Source organism: Callithrix jacchus, chromosome 12 (genome assembly GCF_049354715.1).
Source record: "Callithrix jacchus isolate 240 chromosome 12, calJac240_pri, whole genome shotgun sequence".
NCBI lineage: Eukaryota > Metazoa > Chordata > Mammalia > Primates > Cebidae > Callithrix > Callithrix jacchus.
In genome coordinates this window covers 49960496-49982403 of record NC_133513.1, presented here as the reverse complement: position 1 = coordinate 49982403, position 21908 = coordinate 49960496, and the positions used below count along the sequence as shown (strand labels likewise).

General features: G+C 43.1%; 1 protein-coding gene across 3 annotated transcripts in view; it reads left to right on the top strand.

Annotated features, from left to right (window-relative positions):
• The window catches only part of SH2D4B (SH2 domain containing 4B), a 100991-nt gene that overhangs the window by 35328 nt on the left and 43755 nt on the right, over nucleotides 1–21908 (top strand). For all 3 annotated transcript variants that reach the window (XM_078345441.1, XM_035267820.3, XM_078345442.1), the window contains exons 3-4: nucleotides 467–614; nucleotides 14889–15036. In XM_078345441.1, coding sequence (XP_078201567.1) covers nucleotides 467–614; nucleotides 14889–15036 — 296 coding nt within the window. The remainder of the gene's footprint in view (nucleotides 1–466; nucleotides 615–14888; nucleotides 15037–21908) is intronic.

Sequence of the window (21908 nt, the reverse complement as noted above, 5' to 3'; positions counted from 1 at the left end):
GGCTCAAGTGATCCTCCTGCCTCAGCTTCCTGAGTATCTGGGACTACAGATGCATGCCACCAGACATGACTATTTTTAAAAAAATCTTTAGTAGAGATGATGTCTCACTATGTTGCCTAGGCTGGTCTTGAACTCCTGGCCTCAAGCAATCCTCCTGCTACTGCCTCCCAAAATGCTGGGATTATAGGCATGCACCACCATGCCTGACCTACATGCATTCTTGTACACTTGAGTGAGTGTTCAAAATCTAGGAAATGGGATTTCCTAGCCTAATTTTCCTGGCTTCTAGAAGAATTATGCAAATTTACACTCCCATGCAGGAGAATGCCTGTTTCTTTCTGTCTTTGCCAACACTGAATTCTGATAGACCAAGGAAAAAATGCTCATTGTTTTTATTTCAAGTTCTGTTGCTATGTGGTCCTTCAGTTTTTCACACAAGCTTATACCTGTGGCGCTCTCTTGGTAGGAGACAGAAGGAGGCAGAGATCACCAAGAAGTTCCGGGATGCTCTGGCCAATGAGAAAGCCCGGATCCTGGCGGAGAAGTGGAAAGTGGAGATGGAAGACCGCAAGGCTGCCAAAGTCCTGGAGGAACGCATCCACGAGGAGTTCAAGGTGGGCCAGTGCATAGGGCCCTTGTGTGTGGCCACCTGCTTAGCCCCTGAGGCCTCTGAGGTTGGCCTCTGGTTTGGATCAGTCCTTGGCCATTGATTAGTACTGGGTGCTTTATGAGAACAGAAATCAGCCATGTCTGAGCAGGAAGGACCTTGACACACCATTTGGGCCAATCCACTTCTGATTTTACAGATGAGGAAACAGGGTCGGACAGAAGAGACTTGGCCAAGGCCACATGTAGTAGAGGTTGGGGATAGAGTCAGGATCAGAATCCGGGTCTTTTGCATCCCAATCCACTGGTGCAGAAATGAGGCCTAGAGCATTCCTTGTTTGTAATATTCAGGTAATAATAATGCTTTACTAGAAATTTTTATGAGGATTCAAAGAGACGACATGTTCACATTTTTCTGGTGTAGGATAGGGTTATTGGTCTGTTGACAGGTGCTGGTTAGAGCAAAGAGTTTTTTCTGGTAATACTGAGTTTCTGTTTGTTTGTTTTTTGAGACAGGGTCTTGCTCTGTCACCAGGCTGGAGTGCAGTGGCACGATCTCAGCTCACTGCAACCTCTACCTCTCAGGTTCAAGCAATTCTTCTGCCTCAGCCTTCCAAGTAGCTGGGACTACAGGCGCACGCCACCACGCCTAACTAATTTTTTTTTGTATTTTTAGTAGAGATGAGGTTTCACCATATTGGCCAGAATGGTCTCGATCTCTTGACCTGGTGATCCGCCCGTCTTGGCCTTCCAAAGTGCTGGCATTACAGGTGTGAGCCACCGCACCAGGCCAACATTGAGCTTTTTAATGGAAGTCTAGAGTCATCCTAGAGACAGACCTTATGCTGCTAGAAGCCATGGCCAGAGTTTGGCAGAGTTGTTAAGTATGTGCAGAGTCTTGCAGTTGTCAGTACACTCATGACATTTTTCCCATTTAAAAATTTTTAGGCTGGGCGTGGTGACTCATGCCTGTAATCCCAGCACTTTGGGAGGCTGAGGTGGGCGGATCACGAGGTCAAGAGATGGAGACCATCCTGGTTAACATGGTGCAACCCCGTCTCTACTAAAAATACAAAATAATTAGCTGGGCGTGGTGGTATGAGCCTGTAGTCCCAGCTACTCGGGAGGCTGAGGCAGGAGAATTGCTTAAACCAGGGAGGTGGAGGTGGCAGTGAGCCGAGGTCGCGCCACTGCACTCCAGCCTGGCGCCTGGTGACGGAGTGAGACTGTATAAAAAACAAAAACAAAACCAAAAAATTTTTAAAATTTGTTTTGCCCCATAATAATTAGATAGTGAGGACACTGGCCTTTTCAAATCATGTATGTTGCAAATTTTCTTTCTTTTTTTTTTTTTTTGAGACGGAGTTTTGCTAGTTACCCAGGCTGGAAGTCCAATGGCACGATCTCGGCTCACCGCAACCTCCGCCTCCTGGCTTCATGCAATTCTCCTGCCTCAGCCTCCTGAGTAGCTGGGATTACAGGCACGTGCCACCATGCCCAGCTAATTTTTTGTCTTTTTAGTAGAGACGGGGTTTCACCATTTTGACCAGGATGGTCTCGATCTCTTGACCTTGTAATCCACCCGCCTCGGCCTCTCAAAGTGCTGGGATTACAGGCTTGAGCCACTGCGCCCGGCCTGTTGCAAATATTTTTATCAGTGTTGTTGAATTTTCTTAATTTTGGTTTCAGTATTTTCAGATGTACATAGGATTAAACTTTCAATTAGCAAAATCTATCAGTCTTTTTTTTATTTGCTTCATGCTTAGAAGGATCTGTGATATCACAAGTTTATAAGAATCTGCATTTTTAAAAAATATATATGTGCAAGAGTTGACATTAAAAAAAAAGAAAATGCATTGTTTATATGTCATTTCTGATTTTATTTCTGTCCAACTAGTTTTCCTTCACTTTGGAGGGTGGTGTAATATAGGGCTCTTACTTTATTTTCTTCCAAATGGTGAGCCAGTAGTCCCCATATTATTTATTATGTAATCTGTCTTTTCCCTTCTCATTTGACTGGCTGCCTTGATTGGATTCTTACTTTTTACTTACTTGTGGGCTTTTTTGTGGATTTTTCTTTTCTGATTTATTATTCCTGAGCCAGACTTAATTGTTTAATTATTGTAGCTTTAAAATAAATTTTAACGTCTGTTAAGGTAAGAACCCTACCATTACTCTTCATTTCCAAAATGTCCTTCGCTAATCTCACCCATTTTCTTTTTTCTGCCAGGGAAACTTGAATTATTCTGTCATTATCTCCTCTCTCTTAACAACAAAGACCTCAGTGATTTTCATTAGAATTGCATCAATTTATAGCTGTCTTTGTGAAAAACAGACATTTTTACAACGTTGAATCATTGAATCTTCTTGTTCAGAAATCTGGTATGTTATTCAAAGCTTTTTTTGGTCTTTACTAATTTTTTAAAGCACCTTTAAAGGTACTGACCACCTAATCCCAAACTTTCTCAAAAACTTTTATCTATATGCCTATATACTTCTCATTTTTTGGACCTTGGTAAAATTTGTTTTCTTTAAATGCTCCACATTTCCTTTTTTCTTTTTCTTTGAGACAGGCTCATGTTCTGTTGCTTAGGCTGGAGTACAGTGGCACAATCTTGGCCCACTGCAACCCCGGTCTCCTGGGCTCAAATGATCCTCCCACCTCAGCCTCCAAGTAGCTGGGACTGCAGGCGTGCGTCACCACACCCAGCTAATTTTTGTATTTTTTGTAGAGACAGGATTTCACCATGTTGCCCAGCTAGTCTTGAACTCCTGAGCTCAAGCCAACCACCTGCCTTGGCCTCCCAAAGTGCTGGGATTACAGGTGTGAGCCACCACGCCTGGCCACACATTTCTTTTTCAGTTAAACCTTAGATTTAGTATTTGTTGTTGCTATTGTGAATAAGATTGTACCCATTATTTTTAAACCTATTGCATTTGCTAGTTAGTTATTTGGCTTGTTATTGATCTCGTTATTTAATTTTTCCATGAGTTATAAATATTTTTAGCAGATTCTCCTAAATTTTATCTATCTATCTATCTATCTATCTATCTATCTATCTATCTATCATCTATCTATCTATCTATCTATCTATTTATTTAAGACAGACTTTCTCTCTTGTCGCCCAGGCTGGAATGCAGTGTCACAATCTTGGCTCACTGCAACCTCCACCTCCTAGGTTCAAGCGATTCTCTTGCCTCAGCCTCCCAAGTAGCTGGGATTACAGGCAACTGCCACCACACCCAGCTAATTTTTGTATCTTTAGTAGAGATGGGATTTCACCATGTTGGTTGGGCTGGTCTTGAACTTCTGATCTCAGGTGATCCACCCTCCTTTGCCTCCCAAAGTGCTGGGATTACAGGCATGAGTCACCACGCCTGGCCTCTCCTGAGATTTTAAAGGAGCAATATTTACCTTCCACACATTTTATTTTTTTTAAATTTCAAACATGAAGAAAAGTTGAAAAAATAAAATGAATACTCATATATTCTCCATCTAAATTCACCAATTATTAACATTTTACCACATTTGTCTTCTCTCTCTGGCAAATGTGGTAAAATGTTAACCATTGGTGAATTTAAATGGAGAATATTTATATACTCATTCACACTTGCATACACTTCGTTGTTGCTATTGTTTTACTAAACAAGTTTAAAGGAAGTCATGGATGACTGTACTGTAACCCAGGGGTTGGCAAACTATTTTCTGTAAAGGGCCAGATAGTAAATATTTTAGGCTTTGGGAGCCAGCTCTCTCTGTCACACAACTACTCAACTCTGCTATTGTAGCACAATAGCAGCTACCAACAATATAGAAACAAATGGATGTGGGCTGGGCATTGTGGCTCATGCCTGTAATCCCAGCACTTTGGGAGGCTGAGGTGGGTGGATCACTTGAGATCAGGAGTTTGAGACCAGCCTGGCCAGCATGGTGAAACCCCGTCACTACTAAAAATAGGAAAATTAGCTGGGTGTGCTTCTGCACACCTGTAATCCCAGCTACTTGGGAGGCTGAGGCAGGAGAATGGCTTGAACCTGGGAGGCGGAGGTTGCAGTGCCGCTGTGCTTCAGCCTGGGCAACAGAGCAAGACTCTGCCTCAAAAAAAAAAAAGCAACAAATGAATATGGCTGTGTTCCAGTAAGACACTAAAGGTTTTAAAAATAGGCCTGGAGTGGTGGCTAATGCCTGTAATCCCAGCAATTTGGGAGGCCAAGGCAGGTGGATCACCTGAGGTCAAGAGTTTGACACCAGCCTGGCCAAAATGGGGAAATGCCATCTCTACTTAAAAAATACAAAAATTAGCTGGGCGTGGTGGTACATGCCTGTAATTCCAGCTATTCAGGAGGCTGAGGCAGGAGAATGGCTTGAACCCAAGAGTTGGAGGTTGCAGCAAGCGGAGCTCAGGCCATTGCACTCCTGGGAGCCTTGGTTTGCAGCTTCCTGATCAAAACCTAAGAAATTCAGCATGTATCTCCTATGAAGAAGGGCATTTCCCTTCACAGCCACTAAAGTCACTATCATATCTATTGAAATGAACAATAATTCCATAATAGTATTTCAAATCCAACCCACAGTGGAGAGATACTTAGTGTATGTTGCTGGATTTTGCATATGATTATTTAAGTCTTCTGAGGGAGAAAACCAATTGTTTTTATCTCTTTCTAACCGAGAGAGCACCTGTTCTAATATTCTGGCCTTCCTCTTTCCCAGATAGAGGCTGAGCCCCAGATACTGGAAGAGTGGCTCTGTGGAGCTGGAGTGCTGGGGCTGAGCTCACAAGGAGATCATGAAGGGATTAAGGTCCCAGTGGAGATTTTCTGGTCAATGGTCTCCTTGAGAACCTCAGTGATAGAGTGGGTGAGAAATTGTGGGATTTTCCTTGATGGGGCTCAGGGAAGAGCATTAGGGCCATCTGGCCAGACTCAGTTCGCTGAGGGCCTCAACCACAGGCTGTGGATGTTATTGCCATGGCAGGTTATGATTATTATGTGTTTGTTTTGGTTCAAAACTTAATTTGCTAAATGTAAATGTTTAAACTTTATTGGAAATAGTAATTTTGATTTGGTATGTTTTCATTTTGAAGTCTCAGAAATGCCTAGGAGAGGCTCATTAGGGCAGTATCTGTCAGGAACAGTAGAACAAGGACTGTGGAATTGAATGGTCCAGGTTCATAAGCTGAGGTATTTTCCATTTGCTCTGCCTGTAAGTGCACTGACCTTTTGCTGTGTGAATTCTTCATCTCAGGAAATAGTTAAGCCTAGGCTGGAATATAATCTGAAAGATTTCTGTGATAGGTTGAATGTGATTTGCAGCAAATTGTTTGCCCCTCCTCCCTTTGAGAGGTGGGATCTATTCCCCTCCTTGGGCTGCGCCAGTCTTGTGACTAGCTGTGATATATAGAATGCAGTAGTAATGACTGATATAACTTTTTTTAAAATCTGAGATGGAGTCTCACTCTGTTGCTCAAGCTGGAGTGCAGTGGTGTGATCTTGGCTCACTGAAATCTCTGCCTCCTGGGTTCAAGTGATTCTCCTGTTTCAGCCTCCCAGGTAGCTGGGATTACAGGTGCATGCCACCACACCCAGCTAATTTTTGTATTTTTAGTTGAGACGGGGTTTCACCATGTTGGCCAGTCTGGTCTTGAACTCCTAACCTCAAGTGATTCACCTGCCTGGGCCTTTCAAAGAGTTGAGATTATAGGCATGAGCCACCACATCTGGCCTGATATAACTTTTGAGGGAAGACTATAAGAGAGCTGCAGCTTCTACTTTTCCCTTTCTTGCAATGTTCACTTTTGGAAGCTGTCCCATAAGAATCCCTACCACCCTAGACCACATGCCGTAAGGAAACTCAAGCTAGCCATGCAGAGAAGAGGCTACATGGAGGGGCACTGATGCACCAGACACATGAATGAAGCCTTGGTTGTGCCAGCCCATCCCACTGAATGACCCCAACCAAGTGACTGACCTCAATTGATACCACGTGGTGCAGAAGAGCCACTTAGCCAAGCCCTTCCTGAATTACTCACCTGCAGAATCCTGCACAAATAAAATGGTAGTTGTTTTAGACCGCTGGATTTTCTGGTAAGTTGTTACTCAGCAGTAGACAACCTAAAACAGATTCACCTAGGGGTTTATGCACTGGGTTAGAGATTGGCTTAGATAATATTTTTTCTTTTCTTTTTTTTGAGACAGGGTCTGGCTGTGTCACCCAGGCTAGAGTACAGTGGCACAATCTCAGCTCCCCATCTCTCAGGCTCAAGCCATCCTCCCACCTCAGCCTCCCAAGTAGCTGGGACTATAGGTGTGCACCACCATGCCTGGCTAAGTTTTGCAGGTTTTTGTAGAGATGGGGTTTCGCCGTGTTGCCCAGGCTCATCTGGAACTCCTGAGCTCACGCAATCCACTCACCTCAATTTCCCAAAGTGAGATAATTTTTATTGTGCCTTTCAACAGTAAGGTTCTAACATTCTGAATCTTGCTTATAGGAATGTACCAACAACCTTCATTTAATACTTGCTTTTATTCCTGAAAACATAAGGGGAGGTTGGTTGTTGTGGGGGTGGAGAGGAGAAATAAACTACAGGCTCTCAAAAGCTTACAGGGTGCCCGGAGAGAGAGAGAGACAATTCCATGAGCAACTCTTAGTCCCAACCACACCCTGGAGACTAAAATGGAGGGCAAAGGAGTAACTTTAGAGGTCTCGGCATGAGTAAGCACAGGAGATGGAAAAGAGATGTAGAATGATGAATGGTTTGCTGGAGGGAGAGATAAAAAGTTCATGATGGTTGGAGCCAAACATAAGCCTGGAAAGGTAGGGTGTGAAGCTCTTAAATGCTATATTAAGGGAGTGGACTTTCCTCTATGGGCAAAGCAGGATCTTATACAAAGAAGGGTATGGTCAGATCAAGTTTTAGGAGCACAACTAATGGCAATGGTGTGATTCAAGTGATGAGTTTTCAGGCAAGGAGACTAGTTAGGAGATTTTTGCAATGGTCAAGGTCAATGATGAGGGTCTGGACAGAGTCTGTGACAATGAGGAAGGAAAGGGATGGATGTAGCAAAATGGTGGTGGTGAAATCAACAAGGATGAGGGAAAACAAAGAGCAAAGGCATCCAATTCCCAGGCCGGAGATAGGGAGATGGCAAGATGGCAAGATGGCAGCACCTTCCCACTGTGGGGAGCTGTGGAGGGTGTACAGGCTTGCAGGGAGGAGAAAGAGCTTAATTGGCTGCACTGAGGACTTTTGCCTGGCAGAGAAGGGAGATGGGTGGAGGCTGGAGGAGAGGAGAGAGCTTGGATGAGAAGCCTGGTGATGGAGAGAGATGGGCTTGGCTTACTTTTGGCAGCTTGTGTTGAGGATGTAGGCAGGTTCTGCTAATTCTTCAGGTCATGGGAAAAGGTAATAATGACAACTGCTTTCTGAAAATGGAAAAAAAATCCCAGAATCTTTGTATGGGGTTACGGAGGGATCTCTGAAGACGCAGACAGCTAGAAACTGGTTTTTAAAAACCATTCTGCTGTGGCTGGTGCCATTTGAATATAATTTACATGCATATAAAAGTACTCTTTTAGAAAAAAGGAGATAATGAGGCCAGATAAAATTTGCGTTTATTTCCCTCATGCTTTCTTAACTTCTAAAATTGCTTCTGGACATTTCTCCTGCTCAAGACCACAGAACATGGCTCAATAAATATCCTGTGCTCTCCTTCCACCCGGGGTCCTGTGACCTTCCTTCTCTACTTGCAATCTCCCTCCCTCCTCTCACCCACATCTCTTCCCAGTTTTACTCTTAAGGAACAGAAATGGTTGACATTGCATATCTCTGATCAGCATTTATGGAGCCCTGTGCTGTGAGCTGGCAATGTAGCAATGAAGAGCATAGGCTTGGGTTTGCCTTTTTGTAGTGCATCATCTCCCTGTGGTGTTACTGGGGCCAGACTAACAACAAAAATGAGGATGACTTTGTCACCTGAAAAATGATGAAGTTCATAAATTTGGAAAGGGGAGCTTTATTTCTCATAAAGGTTGCAGCCTGCAGGTGGCTATTCTGACAAGCTGGGAAGTGTAGCCTCTGGTCAGAAGCTGGAAGCAGGCACTTTGAGGCAGGGAAGTTTCTTGGGGGTCCCCTTGGCCAAGAAAAGGCCTGTTCAGTTGCTTGGGGGGCTTTGGATTTAAAAAAAAAAATCTCATCTTCTAGAAAAGGCATTTGTCTTGATGACATTTTCTACTGAACTGAGGCAGACCCTGGCCTCTGTGGGCTCCTGTTACTGATGGGTTATCAGGAGAAGGGAGATTGAGAAAGCTGGACAGCTCGGAGGGCTTTGGACAGCCAGCGCAAGGTGATTAATTCCTAGGTAGAAGGGGAGTGTTTGCATATCTGGCCTTTTGGCTGTTAAACCTCAAAAAATGTTTTTGTTGGTTTGTTTTTTCCAGTGGGATCAGATTGGTCAGAAAATTCTGATAGTTGCAACAACAATGAGAATTTTTAGGCAGTTATAGCCTTGAGGATCAAGTTATTTTAGCAAAACCACATGTAATGCTGTTTATTTGTAGTTGCAAAATGTTTTCTTTTGTCGTCCCCATCCTTGTAAAGAGCTTGCCTTTGTCACAGTAAATGGCCAGTCATTTTCCTTTGAGATGGGTGGTTGCTGTAGGCCTCTGGTTCCCTGGGTGGTGTCCTACTCTCTAGGTGAAGAATTGATTGAATGTGACCGAATCGTTGAACTTGCTGCTTCCTGTTAGTCATAGCCAGTTGAAGTAGGAACATTGCATTGTAATCTGAGGTGATTAAGGGCCGCTGATTCACCATATGCCAGTCATACACTTATCCACTGTGTGCAAGTCATTCCTAGGCTCCAATCTCTTTGTAATGGGCTGAATTATGTCCCCCCTAAAATCCATATGTTGAAGTCCTAATCCCCGGGACCTCAGAATGTGACTGTATTTGGAGATAAGGTCTTTACACAGGTAATTTAGTTAAAATGAGATTGAGTGGGTTAGACCCTATTGTAATATGACTGCTGTCCTTATAAAAAGGGAGATTTGGACACAGACAGGCACACACTCAGAGGGAAGGCTGTGAGTGACACAGCAAAAAGGCGGCCAGTCGAGGAGAGGGGCCTCAGCATGAAGCCACCCTGCCACACCTTGACTTTGGATTGCAGCCTCCAGAATTGAGGAAACAGAGTTCTGTGTTTAAGCCCCCTCAATCTGTGGTGCTTCATTATGGTGGCCTGAGCAAATAGATACACTTCTTATCCACACAAGGAAGTAGCAGCACGCAGCTGATGTTCTTCTGGCTCTGACAGGCCTTGACTGTATTTTCCCTGAGACCTGCTCCTGCCTGGGAGACCCCAGTAGGCCAGGCGTGGGTCCTTTGGCACTATTTCAATAGATCAATGAGTGGATAAAAGGAGGTAAGTGTACATTTTGACCTCCTCATTTTAAAAATGACAAGACTTTTGTTCCTTCTGACCTGGCATAGATGGAGAACTTTTCTCCAATTCAATGATTAAATTTTTAATGCTAAAAGTAGACAAAATTCTAACTTCCATATGACCTACTCTCTAAGGGTTGGGAATTAAGGGCTAAAGAAGGTAAGTGGCTTCTTCTAATTGCTTACCAAATACTTTTCCATCTTTTTTTTCAGGCTACCACCTCCCTCCCTCTGGCCAGAAGAAGAGGGAAAGTTGGAAGGGAAAGGTTGGGGTGCTGGGGTGTCAGGCAGAGTGAAGGGAGCAGGAGAGGAGAAGGTGGGAAACTAGGGAGTTAAGGAAAGCTCTGAACTCTGAATAATGGGACCTGCAGCCAGGGTTGCCCCTAGAATGTACAGAGCTGACAGATACTTTGTTGTGTAGTCTTTGTTTATATTAAAAATTTGAGTCACATAAAATCAGCCTTTTTGCCCTATTCTGGTGACCCAATCTCATGTGACCCTGTGCTAAAAATACTGTGCTGGGCAGCAGGATTCATCTGCTTGCTAGGCTATCCTTGTGGAACCAGGACCCCTGCACTGGGCCCCATGATGATTCCATAAAGCTGAATCCTGGAGTTCCTTGGGACATCTGCTCAACCCCTTGATGAGGGAGACCGTCAGAGAGCACCCTGAAGGAAAGAAACAGGGAGTCGGGCTCATTCAGAACCTATTCTGTTCCTGGGGCTCCTTACCTGGACAGCACCACCTGCCCTTACCATTCCTGGGGGAACTATTTCTGGCCGGTCCTAAGAAGGGACTTGAGGAGGAAGTTTACAAAGAAGGTGCTTTAAAGCATGGGTTCCGTGAAGCATGGGGTTCAGGCCAGGGGCCCTGCTTGTGCAGGCAGTCCTACCGGCAGCCTCCTCCCCTCCAACTCCTGGAATGCTGGGGATGACACCACCCAGGAAGGTAAGAGGAGGAGACACTGAATAATCTCAGAGAAAGGGTCTCTAGATTTGAGGGTCCTGCAACATGGCTGGTTCCTCTTATGATTTCCCTAGAGAAAAACCCTCCTCTCAATGAAGCCTAGAGCATGCGCTCTGAGTTTCCTATTCAGATATTTACTTCTCTCTTAAATATGAATAGTCAGGGAACATCAGACAGCCGAGGAAAATCTTTCACATGTATGACAGGCACCAGATCAAACAAACTTAAAAAAACCCCACATGCACAGAGGAAACCGACCTAAATCAGAATAAGTGGGAAGAAAAAGCTCTAAAATACTCAGAGGAATAAGTTATTATATTCGTTAAACAAGTGCAAGATGCAATGAAGAGAAAAGAACAACCAAAGAATAAGAGCAAGAGCTTGGAAGTTACACACGTGATAGATGAAGTAAAAAACTCAGTAGCGGGTTTGGAAGATAAAGTTGATGAAATCAACCAGGAAATAGAACAAAAAAGACAGCAGAGCTGGGCATGGTGGTTTACGCCTGTAATCCCAACACTTCTGGAGGCTGAGGTAGGTGGATCACCTGAGGTCAGGAGTTTGAAACCAGCCTGCCCAATGTGATGAAACCCCATCTCCACAAAAAAATACAAAAATTGCCAGGAGTGGTGGCATGCACCTGTAATTCCAGTTACTCAGGAGGCCGAGGCAGGAGAATTGCTTGAACCTGGGAGGTGGAGGTTACAGTGAGCCAAAATCGTGCCACTGCACTGCAGCCTGGGTGACAGTGAGACTCTGTCTCAAAAGAAAAAAAAAAAAAAAACAAGAGAGAAAAGCGATAAGGCAGTTACAAGATTAACTCAAGAAGACCATTATTTGACAAACAGGAAAAACAAGAAATGAGAAGAAATTATCAAAGAAATCCTAAGCAAAGATGTATTAGACTGGAAAGATAAGACAGTCCAGACTGGAAGGACCCCCAAGTGCCCCACACAATCAATGCAGGAAAATCCACAGCAAGGCATATTATATTGAAAAGATAACATCGGTGTTCAGAGAACATCGGTGTTAAAGAGACCCCAGGGGCTTCCAGAGAGAAAAATAAATGCCTTGTGCAGAAGAATGAGAATCAGAGTGGTAGTTTTGGATGCTAGAAGATAAAGAAGTCTTAACAATTCTGCAGGAAAATGATTTTTAATCAAATTCTGTGCTCAGCTAAATTGGCAGTTACATGTAAATGTGGCATATAGACATTTTCATATGAGGCTCAGAAAGAGTCTCTATGCATTCTTACCTGGGAAGTATTACATGTTGCTGCAAAACGAGGGAGGGGTCAAGAAAGAAAGTGGGGCGAGTCAAGGAAGGCTGAGAGGTCTGTCGTTGGTGGGTGGATGGAGAGGAGGCTTAGGTAGTAACCAGTGCAGAGTGGAGAAGGAAAGGTGGCACCGGGGTGGTGTGTCCCTTGGGAAAAGATAACTTTAGTATTGTCTGTTATAAGAAAAAGCACATAGTTACACACAGAGAATGATTTACTACATGTGGGAGAAAATTGGGAACATTCAATATTCAGCTTCGAGAGGTATTAACCCAGGGAAAACCAGAAAAAATGATTGGAAAGAAAAGGCTGTCATACTATCATATTATACTGAATTTAAGTTACCGTTAATAGCGAAACATGTCATTATTTTAAGAGGAAAAAAGTGTTTCTTGTTAAAAAGGCAAGCTATAAGTTGTAAAACACATCCAAATTTCAGAGATGTTACAAAGTTTAAAACTGTACTTTTTGGAATTGGTGAAAATAGTACCCTATTTGGCTTTGTGGCAAACTATTTTGATGTGATTATTGATTTAACCACAAATTATGAAGCAAATTTATTGTGAGGCTGAGGAGTGAAAAAGTGTGGAGTATGGGTGTTCACCTGTGGGAAAATATAAGTGCTAAATATGCATGTGCCAAAAAAGAAAGGCGAGATTTAACATCTAGATTGATAAATTGATAAATCAAGGATTAACAGCATTAATCAGACATATGAACATAGCCAAACAAAGGAACAGCTAACATAGTTGAAAATGATGGCCTCCAGGCACTGGTCTAAGGTTGGTTGGATTGGGTTCTGGTAAAGTGATTTAGAGACTGCTAGTTTTCATTAGGAGCCTGTGGCCCATAATGCATGTTTAACACATGTATGTTACTTTGATGTAAACAAAGGTAGAAGAAAGTCCACACAGACACAACCTTTTCAGCACTTAGGGGACAGTAATGGGCGATTTAGGGCCCCCAAATCTACTCTTTTTTTAAGGTACTTTATCCAGACTTAAGGTTAAGACATAATCATACCTTGCTTCACTGGCTTTCAGAAAGACACCAGGTACCCCTCCCTGTGTCTTCCTTCCCTCTTCTTCCAAAATGAAAGTACACCTAAGGATGGCACAGGGTCCTCTTTTTCTTTTTCTTTTTTGAGATGGAGTCTCACTCTGTCACCCAGGCTGGAGTGCAATGGCGATCTTGGCTCACTGCAACCTCCTTCTCTCGGGTTCAAGCAATTCTTCCACCTCAGCCTCCTGAGTAGCTGGGATTACAGGTGCACACCACCATGCCCGGCTAATTTTTGTATTTTTTTTAGTAGAAATGGGGTTTCACCATGTTGGCCAGGCTGGTCTCAAACTCCTGACCTCAGATGATCTGCCCACCTTGGCCTCCCAGAGTGCTGGGGTTACAGGTGTGAACCCAGCACCCTGGTGCCTGGCCAGGATGGCACAGAATCCTTTTACCTCTGCAGTAAGGTGTGGAGTTTACACATTGTTCCACATATTTCTTTTTTGTTTGTTTTTTTGAGACGCCCAGGCTGTAGTGCAGTGGCACAATACTGCAATCTCTGCCTCCTGGGTTCAAGCCATTCTCATGCCTCCTGAGTAGCTGGGTTTTTTTTTCTTTTTAGACTTTTATATTAGATTCCAGGAATGCATGTGTAGGTTTGTTGCAAGGGTATATTGTGTGATGCTGAAGTTTGGGTTATGATTGAACCCATTACCCAGGTAGTGAGCACAGTACCCACTAGGCACTTTTTCAGTCATTCCCCCTCTTCCTGTCTCCCATTTGCAGTCGTCCCCAGTGTCTGTCATTCCCATCTTTATGTCCATGAGTACCCAGTGTTTAGCTTCCACTTGTAAGTGAGAACACATATTTGGTTTTCTGTTTCTGTGTTAGCTCACTTACAATAATGGCCTCCAGATGCATGTATGTTACTGCAAAGGACATTTCTGTTTTATGGGTGTGTAGTAGTCTGTGGTATTCCACATGTTTCAACTCATTTTCTCCTCACCAGCACCTTGTCAATTAGGTGGTGCTGTACAGGGTTTCTGTACAGGTCCTGCTGCTTGATGCATGGAAAGCCAATCACCTAGATGACAGGTATTGCTGAGGCAGAAGGGTTTAGTCAGGTGTTGTAGAGGAGGTGGGAGCTCAGTCTCAAATCCATCTCCATCTCCCTAACTGACTAAAACTAGGTTGCTATATAGCAGGAAAGAAATGTAACAATGTTTAAAGAAACAAGAACTAGGGAGGAACTAGGAAGCAATCATCTCACTGAAGGGTCAGGCATTTCATTGTCTGGTTGTGGTGATCTGGTGAGTTTCAGTGATTAGGTACTTTTTGAGAGGTCTGAGGGATCCTTTCCTGAGGAAGGAATTCAGATCAAACAAATGTAAGTTTCAAGCTTTAAGACCAGAAGGGTCAATTTCTGTGTTTATCCAAAAACAACTGTCTATGGGACTCCTGGGTAATTTCAGCTTCACACCTGTAGGGGCTGAGGCTGGAGAGGCGACTTAGGCACACTTGGCACCAGAGGTATTTCTTTCTCCTCTTGCTAAAGTGTGGTGGTCATCTTGTGTTGTTCTGTTCTGGTGATATTTTAGAGGAAAGAGGAAGAGGAGAGGAAGCGAGGAGAAGAGCAGATTCGCCTCCAGGAAGAGCAGAGGGCAAAGGAGCTCTACTGGACTCTGAAGCATGCGCAGCTGCATTGCCAAGCCAGTGAGAAAGAGCAGCGAGAGTGGGAAGAACAGCGTGAGTAGAGCTTGTACCTTGAGCTCGTACCTTGGGCAGGAGACCTAGTCCTGCTTCCCCTCCAACCACCTCCTCCCACTGCTGATTTGCTCAGTCATCATTTCCGTTCACTCACTCACCCCCATCAGCCTTTACCTGGGCCTGGCCTTGTGCTCAGTCCTGCTAAGAATTTAGAGGGTACGTTAGGTTTCACCCTCGAAGAGATTACCTGCCTGTTGGGGATATTTCTTGCATTAAAAAAAAAATAAAATCCTAGCCTGGACAATAGAGTAAGACCTGTCTCTGCAAAAAAAAAAAAAAAAAAGGGTATTAGCTGGGCATGGTGGTGGCATGCACCTGTAGTCCCAGCTACTCAGGAGGCTGAGTTGGGAGGATTGCTTGAGCCCAGGAGGTCCAGTCTGCAGTGAGCCCTGATCATGTCACAGCACTGCAGCATGGGTAACAGTGAGACCTTGTCTTGTATTCTATGTTTACTGAGTTGCCAATAATTTCCTGGCTCTGTGCTAAGCCTTGGGGATTCAGGGATGAGGAATCATGGTCCTTACTTGTAGAAACTCATCAACAGGAGCAGCAGATAGACACACACACACACAGACTAAGGGCTTGGAGGGAAAATGTAGCATATACAATGTGGCTGTCCTGGTGGGGCTCCAGAAGAGGTGTCATGAAGCGAGGCTTGCTGGTGACACAGGAATAAGCAAGTCAAAGAGGCTGGGGAGGGCACAGTAGGTGGCAGCTTCAGGATGGGCAAAGGCTTGGTGACAAACACGGCATGCCTGGGAAGTGTGATGGTGAGAGTTTGGGGAGTGTCAGGTTGGTGATAAGCTAGGTGGAGGAGGGAAGGTGGAACTAAGTTTGGAGGGCAGTGCTTCTCTATAGGCTGGGATTTGTTTTATTTGGGTATGGTAAGACATACAGGCCCAGAAATGATGCTTATGAAGGAAGATTTTTTTTTTTTTTTTTTGCCAATCAGTTTGAGCTTATAAGGTTGCTCAGGTTTGCCTTGAACTGATGACCTCGCCTTCGCAAGCGCCACGACCTCTGGCGGGAGCCACTTTGGACCCCCAGGAAGATGTTTTTACTCACAGGTCCCTAGAGGTAGGAGGCATGGCAGGCTATGCAGAACCACATGGGGAAGCCCCAAGGTGGGTCAGGAGGCAGAGGGAGTGGGGGAAAACATGGGCAAGAGTGTTTATTGTAATTTCCTTGGGAAAGGTAAGGAGAGGCAGGCTAGGCATCTTAGGATTGGCCAGTGTGAATAACTTCAGTGAGCTCTTGGGTGTAGGGGCTGTTTCTAGTTTGGCATCATCTGGCTGTGGGGTGACTAAGGCATGGAGACAGTGGCTCAGAGTGTGAAAGCCCAACAAGGGAGGTAGTTGTGGGGATGGGCTTTGGATTGATGGGTTTGCATATGAAGATGCTCTTGCAGGCAAGCCCTTTACTCTCCCTAAGAATTGGCTATCCCTGAAATGGACACTCTTTCCAGAATCAGGAAGGCCTCAGATATCAAAAAATCAGAAGATAGAAAAAATGAAGAGGCATGAATATACATAAGGACAATGGGAAACTTCCAAAGGCAAGTGACAGGATTCTGGCAGGGTTTTGGGAAGAGAGCAAGGAGGAGGCTGTTGTGATGGTACACTTGAGTGATGATTGCAACTGGGGTCACATGGGGAGAGCAGAGATGTGAGGTGTCTTCTACTGGCCAGCCTTCTGCTCCTCAACATGCCTTTTTTTTTTTTTTTTTTTTTGTGAGATGGAGTCTTGCTCTGTTGCCTGGCTGGAGTGCAGTGGTGCATTCTCAGCTCGCTGCAATCTCTGCCTCCTGGGTTCAAGTGATTCTCCTGCCTCAGCTTCCTGACTGGCTGAGACTACAGGCGCGTGCCACCACACCCAGCTAATTTTTGTATTTTTAGTAGAGTTGGGGTTTCACCATGTTGGCCAAGATGGTTTCCATGTCTTGACCTTGTGATCTGTCCGCCTTGGCCTCCCAAAGTGCTGGGATTACACATGTGAGCCACCGCGCCCAGCCAGCATGTCTTAATCTTATGCCAGATTCATTAAATAGACTTGAAAATTGAGATACAATTTACATACCATAAAATGTAATGGTTTTTAGTATATTCAAAAAGTTGTGCTATCATCACCATCTAATTCCAGAATATTTCTGTCACTTCCAAAAGAAACAATGTATTGATTAGCAGTTACACCTCCCCCCACCATATCGCTGGAAATTACTCATCAATTTCTGTCTCTAGATTTGCCTATGATGGACATTTTATATAAATAGCATCATAGATTATGCAGCTTTTGGTGTCTGACTTCACTTAGCACAGCATTTTTAAGGTCCATTCATGTAGCAGCTGTCATTCCTTCCTTCCATTTTATGGCTGAATAATATTCTAACATATGCATATACCACATTGTTGTTCGTCCATTAACAGTTGATGAACATTTGGGTTGTTTTCACTTTTTGGCTATTTTGAATAATGTTGCTATGAACATTTGTATACAAGTTTTTATGTGAATGTATATTTTTAGTTCTCTTGGGTATTACCTAAATGCCTAGGAGTGGAATTTCTGAGTCATATGGTATCTTAGTCCATCTTATATGTCTGTAACTGAATATCTGAGGCTGAGTCACTTATAAAGAAAAGAAATTTATTTCTTCTAGTTCTGGAGGCTGGGAAGTCGGAGGTTGAGGGGCTGCATCTGGTAAGGGCCTCTTTGCTGGTGGGGACTCTTCAGAGTTCTGAGGCAGTGCAGGACATTACATGGAGTTGGAAGGGGCACTGAGAACCAAACCAGCTTTTTTTTTTTTGGGAGTCTTGCTCTGTCGCCAGGCTGGAGTACAGTGGCATGATCTCGGCTCACTGCAACCTCCTCCTGGGCTCAAGTGATTCTTCTGCCTCAGTCTCCCTAGATTACAGGTGCGTGCCACAACACCTGGCTAATTTCTGTAATTTTAGTAGAGACAGGGTTCCATCATGTTGGTGGTCTCAAACTCCTGACCTCAGGTGATCTACCTGCCTTGGCCTCCCAAAGTGCTGGGATCACAGGTATGAGCCACCATGTGTGGCCCAAACCGGCTTTTATACAGATCTGCTCTCTTGATAGCTAACCGACTTCCATGATAACCCATAACCCATTAATACATTAATGCATGAAAGGATTAATCCATTCTTGAAGGCAGAGCCCTCATGATCCAATCACCTCTTAAAGGTCTCTTTAACTGCCAGACTGTTTTCCAAAGTGACTGCACCATTTTATATACCTACCAGCAGTGTACGAGGGATTTAATTTTTTGACATTCTTGCCAACCCTTGTAATTTTTTGTGTTTTTTTTAAATTATAGCCTTTCTAGTTTGTGTGACAACTCATCGTGGTTTTGATTTGCATTTCCCTAACGACTAATGATGTTGAGCCTTTTAAAAATGTGCTTTATGACTGTTTATCTTTGGAGAAATGTCTATTTAAATTCACTCATTTTTGAATTTTTATTGTTGAGTGGCAAGAGTTCTTTATATACTATGGATATTAATCTCTTAAGAGAAATATGGTTTACAAATATTTTCTCCCATTCTTTGGGTTATCTTTTCACTTTCTTGATAGTCCTTTGAAGCACAAAAATTTTAATTTTGATGAAGTTCAATTTATCTATTTTTTTGGTTGTCTATAATTTGTGTCATATCTAAGAAACCATTGCCTAATCCAAAGAGGGTCACACTGACTTACACCTATCTTTGTTCTAAGAGATTTATAGTTTTAGGCCTTACATTTAGGTCTTTGATCCATTTTGATTTAATTTTTGTGTGAGGTAGGGTTCCTACTTCTTTTTCATATGGCCATACAAATTGTTCAAGGACCATTTGTTGAAAAGACTATTCTTTCTCCACTGGATGGTATTGGAACTCTTGTTGAAAATCATTTCACCAAAAATGTGTCTGTACTCTCTGTCACTTTCTCTCTCTTTTTTTTTTGTTTGTTTTTGAGACAGGGTCTCACTGTGTCACCCAGGCTGGAGTACAGTGGCATGATTTCAGCTCACTGCAACCTTTGCCCCATGGGATCAAATGTCTATCCTCCCACTTCAGCCTCCTGAGTAGCTGGATGTGCACCACTATGCCTGGCTATTTTTTTGTATTCTTATTAGAGACAGGGTCTTGCCATGTTCCCCAGGCTGATCTCAAACTTCTGAGCTCAAGTGATCTGCCTGCCTTGGCTTCCCTAAGTGTTGGGATTACAGGCTTCAGCCACCATTCTTGGCCTGTTTCTCAACTCTGTTCCACTGATACACATGTCTGTTTCTTTTTTCCTTTTTTTTTTTGACATGAAGTCTTGCTCTGCTGCCCAGGCTAGAGTACAGTGGTGATCTCGGCTCACTGCAACCTCTGTCTCCTGGGTTTAAGTGATTCTCCTGCCTCAGCCTCCTGAGTAGCTGGGACTACAGGCGTGTGCCACCATGCCCACCTATTTTTTATTTTTTTTTTTGTATTTTTAGTAGAGATGGAGTTTCACCATGTTGGCCAGGATGGTCTCGATCTCTTGACCTCGTGATCTGCCCACCTTAGCCTTCCAAAGTGCTGGGATTACAGGCGTGAGCCACCTCGCCTGGCCAATATATTTCTGTTTCTTATGCCAGTACCACAGTCTTGATTGCTGTAGCTTTGTTGTATGTACAAGACCTCCATGTTTGTTCTTCCTTTTTGGGATTATTTGGTTATTCTGAGTCCTTTGTATTTCCATATGCATTTTAGAATCAGTTTGTCAATTGCTATGATAAAGGTAGCTGGAATTCTGATAGTGATTACATTAAATCTGTAGATCAATTTGGAGAGTATTGCCATATAACAATATTTAGTCTTCCAGTTCATAATCACAGAATGTCTATTTATCTAAGTCTTTAAAAATCTCTTTCAATAATATTTTATAGTTTTCAGTGTAGAAGCCTTGCCCTTGTTTTGCTAAGTTTATTCCTAAGTGTATCCTCTTTCTGATCCTGTTGTAAATTCAGTTGTTTTCTTAGATTCATTTTTGGAGTGTTTATTGCTAGTTCATAGAAATGCAATTGACTTTTGTATATTTATCTTCTTTCCTGTAACCTTACTAAACCTGTTTATTAGCTGGAATGCATCTTTTTGTGTATTCCTTATGATTTTCTACATACAATACATACGAGATAATGTCATGTACAGATAGAGATAATTTTACTCTCTTTCCAGTCTGGATGCCCTTTTTTTTTTTTTTTTTTTGAGACACAGTCTCACTCTGGCAGGCTGGAGTGCAATGGCACAATCTCTGCTCACTGCAACTTCTGCCTCCTGGATTTAAGTGATACTCCTGCCTTAGCCTCCCAAGTAGCTGAAACTACAAGTGTGCACCACCATGCCCAGCTAATTTTTGTATTTTTATTAGAGACGGGGTTTCACCATGTTGGCCAGGATGGTCTCGATCTCTTGACCTTGTGATCTGCATGCCTGAGCCTCCCAAAGTGCTGGGATTACAGGCGTGAGCCACCTTGCCCGGCCCTGGATGTCTTTTATTTTGTCTTCTTACCTAATTGCTCTGGCTAGAACTTCCAATGCTATCGTGAACAGAAGTGGCAAAAGGCATCCCTATCTTGTTTCTGATCTTAGAGGTAAATTTTCAGTCTTTCATCATTTTGTTTTGTTTTGTTTTGTTTTGAGACAAGGTCTTACTTTGTCACTCAGGCTGGAGTGCAGTGGCATTATCTCAGCCCACTGCAGCCTCAACTGCATGGGCTCAAGTGATCCTCCTACCTCAGCCTCCTCAGTAGGTGGGACTACAGATTCACACCACCACATCTGGCTAATTCTTGTATTTTCTTTTTAGCGATGGGGTTTTGCCATGTTGCCCATGCTGGTCTCAAACTCCTGAGCTCAAGAAGTCTGTCCACCTCAACCTTCCAAAGTACTGGGATTACAGATGTTAGCCGCCATTTAATATGATATTAGCTGTGGGTTTTCATACATAACCTTGGGTTGAGGAAGTTCCATGCTTTATTAGATTGTTGGGTGTTTTCATGATGAAAGGGTGTTAGATTTTATCAAATGCTTGTTCTGCATCTGTTGAGATGATCATGTGTTTTTTGTTCTTTATTTTCTTAACATAGTGCATTCCATTGTTGAGTTTCATATACTGAGCTAGTCTCATATTCCTGGGATAAATCCCACTTCTTTATAGCATGTAATCCTGTTTATATGTTGCTAGATCCATTTGCTACTATTTTGTTGAGGAAGTTTTGCATCTTTATTCATAAGTGATATTGGTCTGCAGTTTTATTGTCTGGTTGTGTTATCAGGGTAATAATACTAGCTTCAAAGTACAAGTTGGGAAGTGTTCATTCCTCTTCTATTTCTCATGATAAATTTGTAAAGAGGAATTAATTATTCTTGGAACATTTAGTAGAATTCACTAGTGAAGACATCTAGTCCTCAGGTTTCTTTGTTGGAAATTTTTTTGATTATGAATTTAATCTCTTCATTTGTTATGAGCCTTTTTCTCTTGAATAAATGCTCCCTGAATTCCTATAAGCCTTTGGTTAATTTCTAACAATCTGAGAAAGTTGGTTCTCAGATTGTTAGAGAACCAACATCTCTAATAAGGGTTTTCCAGTGTTCTCATTGTTTTATGGAGGAGAGGATTTTCAGAGGTCCTTAATTTGTCTTTTCCACTGATATCTTTTTAAACTGACATATAATTAATTTGGTGTCAGTCCTAAAACACCCAGAACTTCTGGGACAAATTTGGAGCTGTAACTGGGCAGTTGGGAAAGTGGATAGGCGGGAAGTATTTAATTTTGAGTTGACTCTTTTTTTGTTCCAAGTGACGTAGCATGTAATCAAATGCTG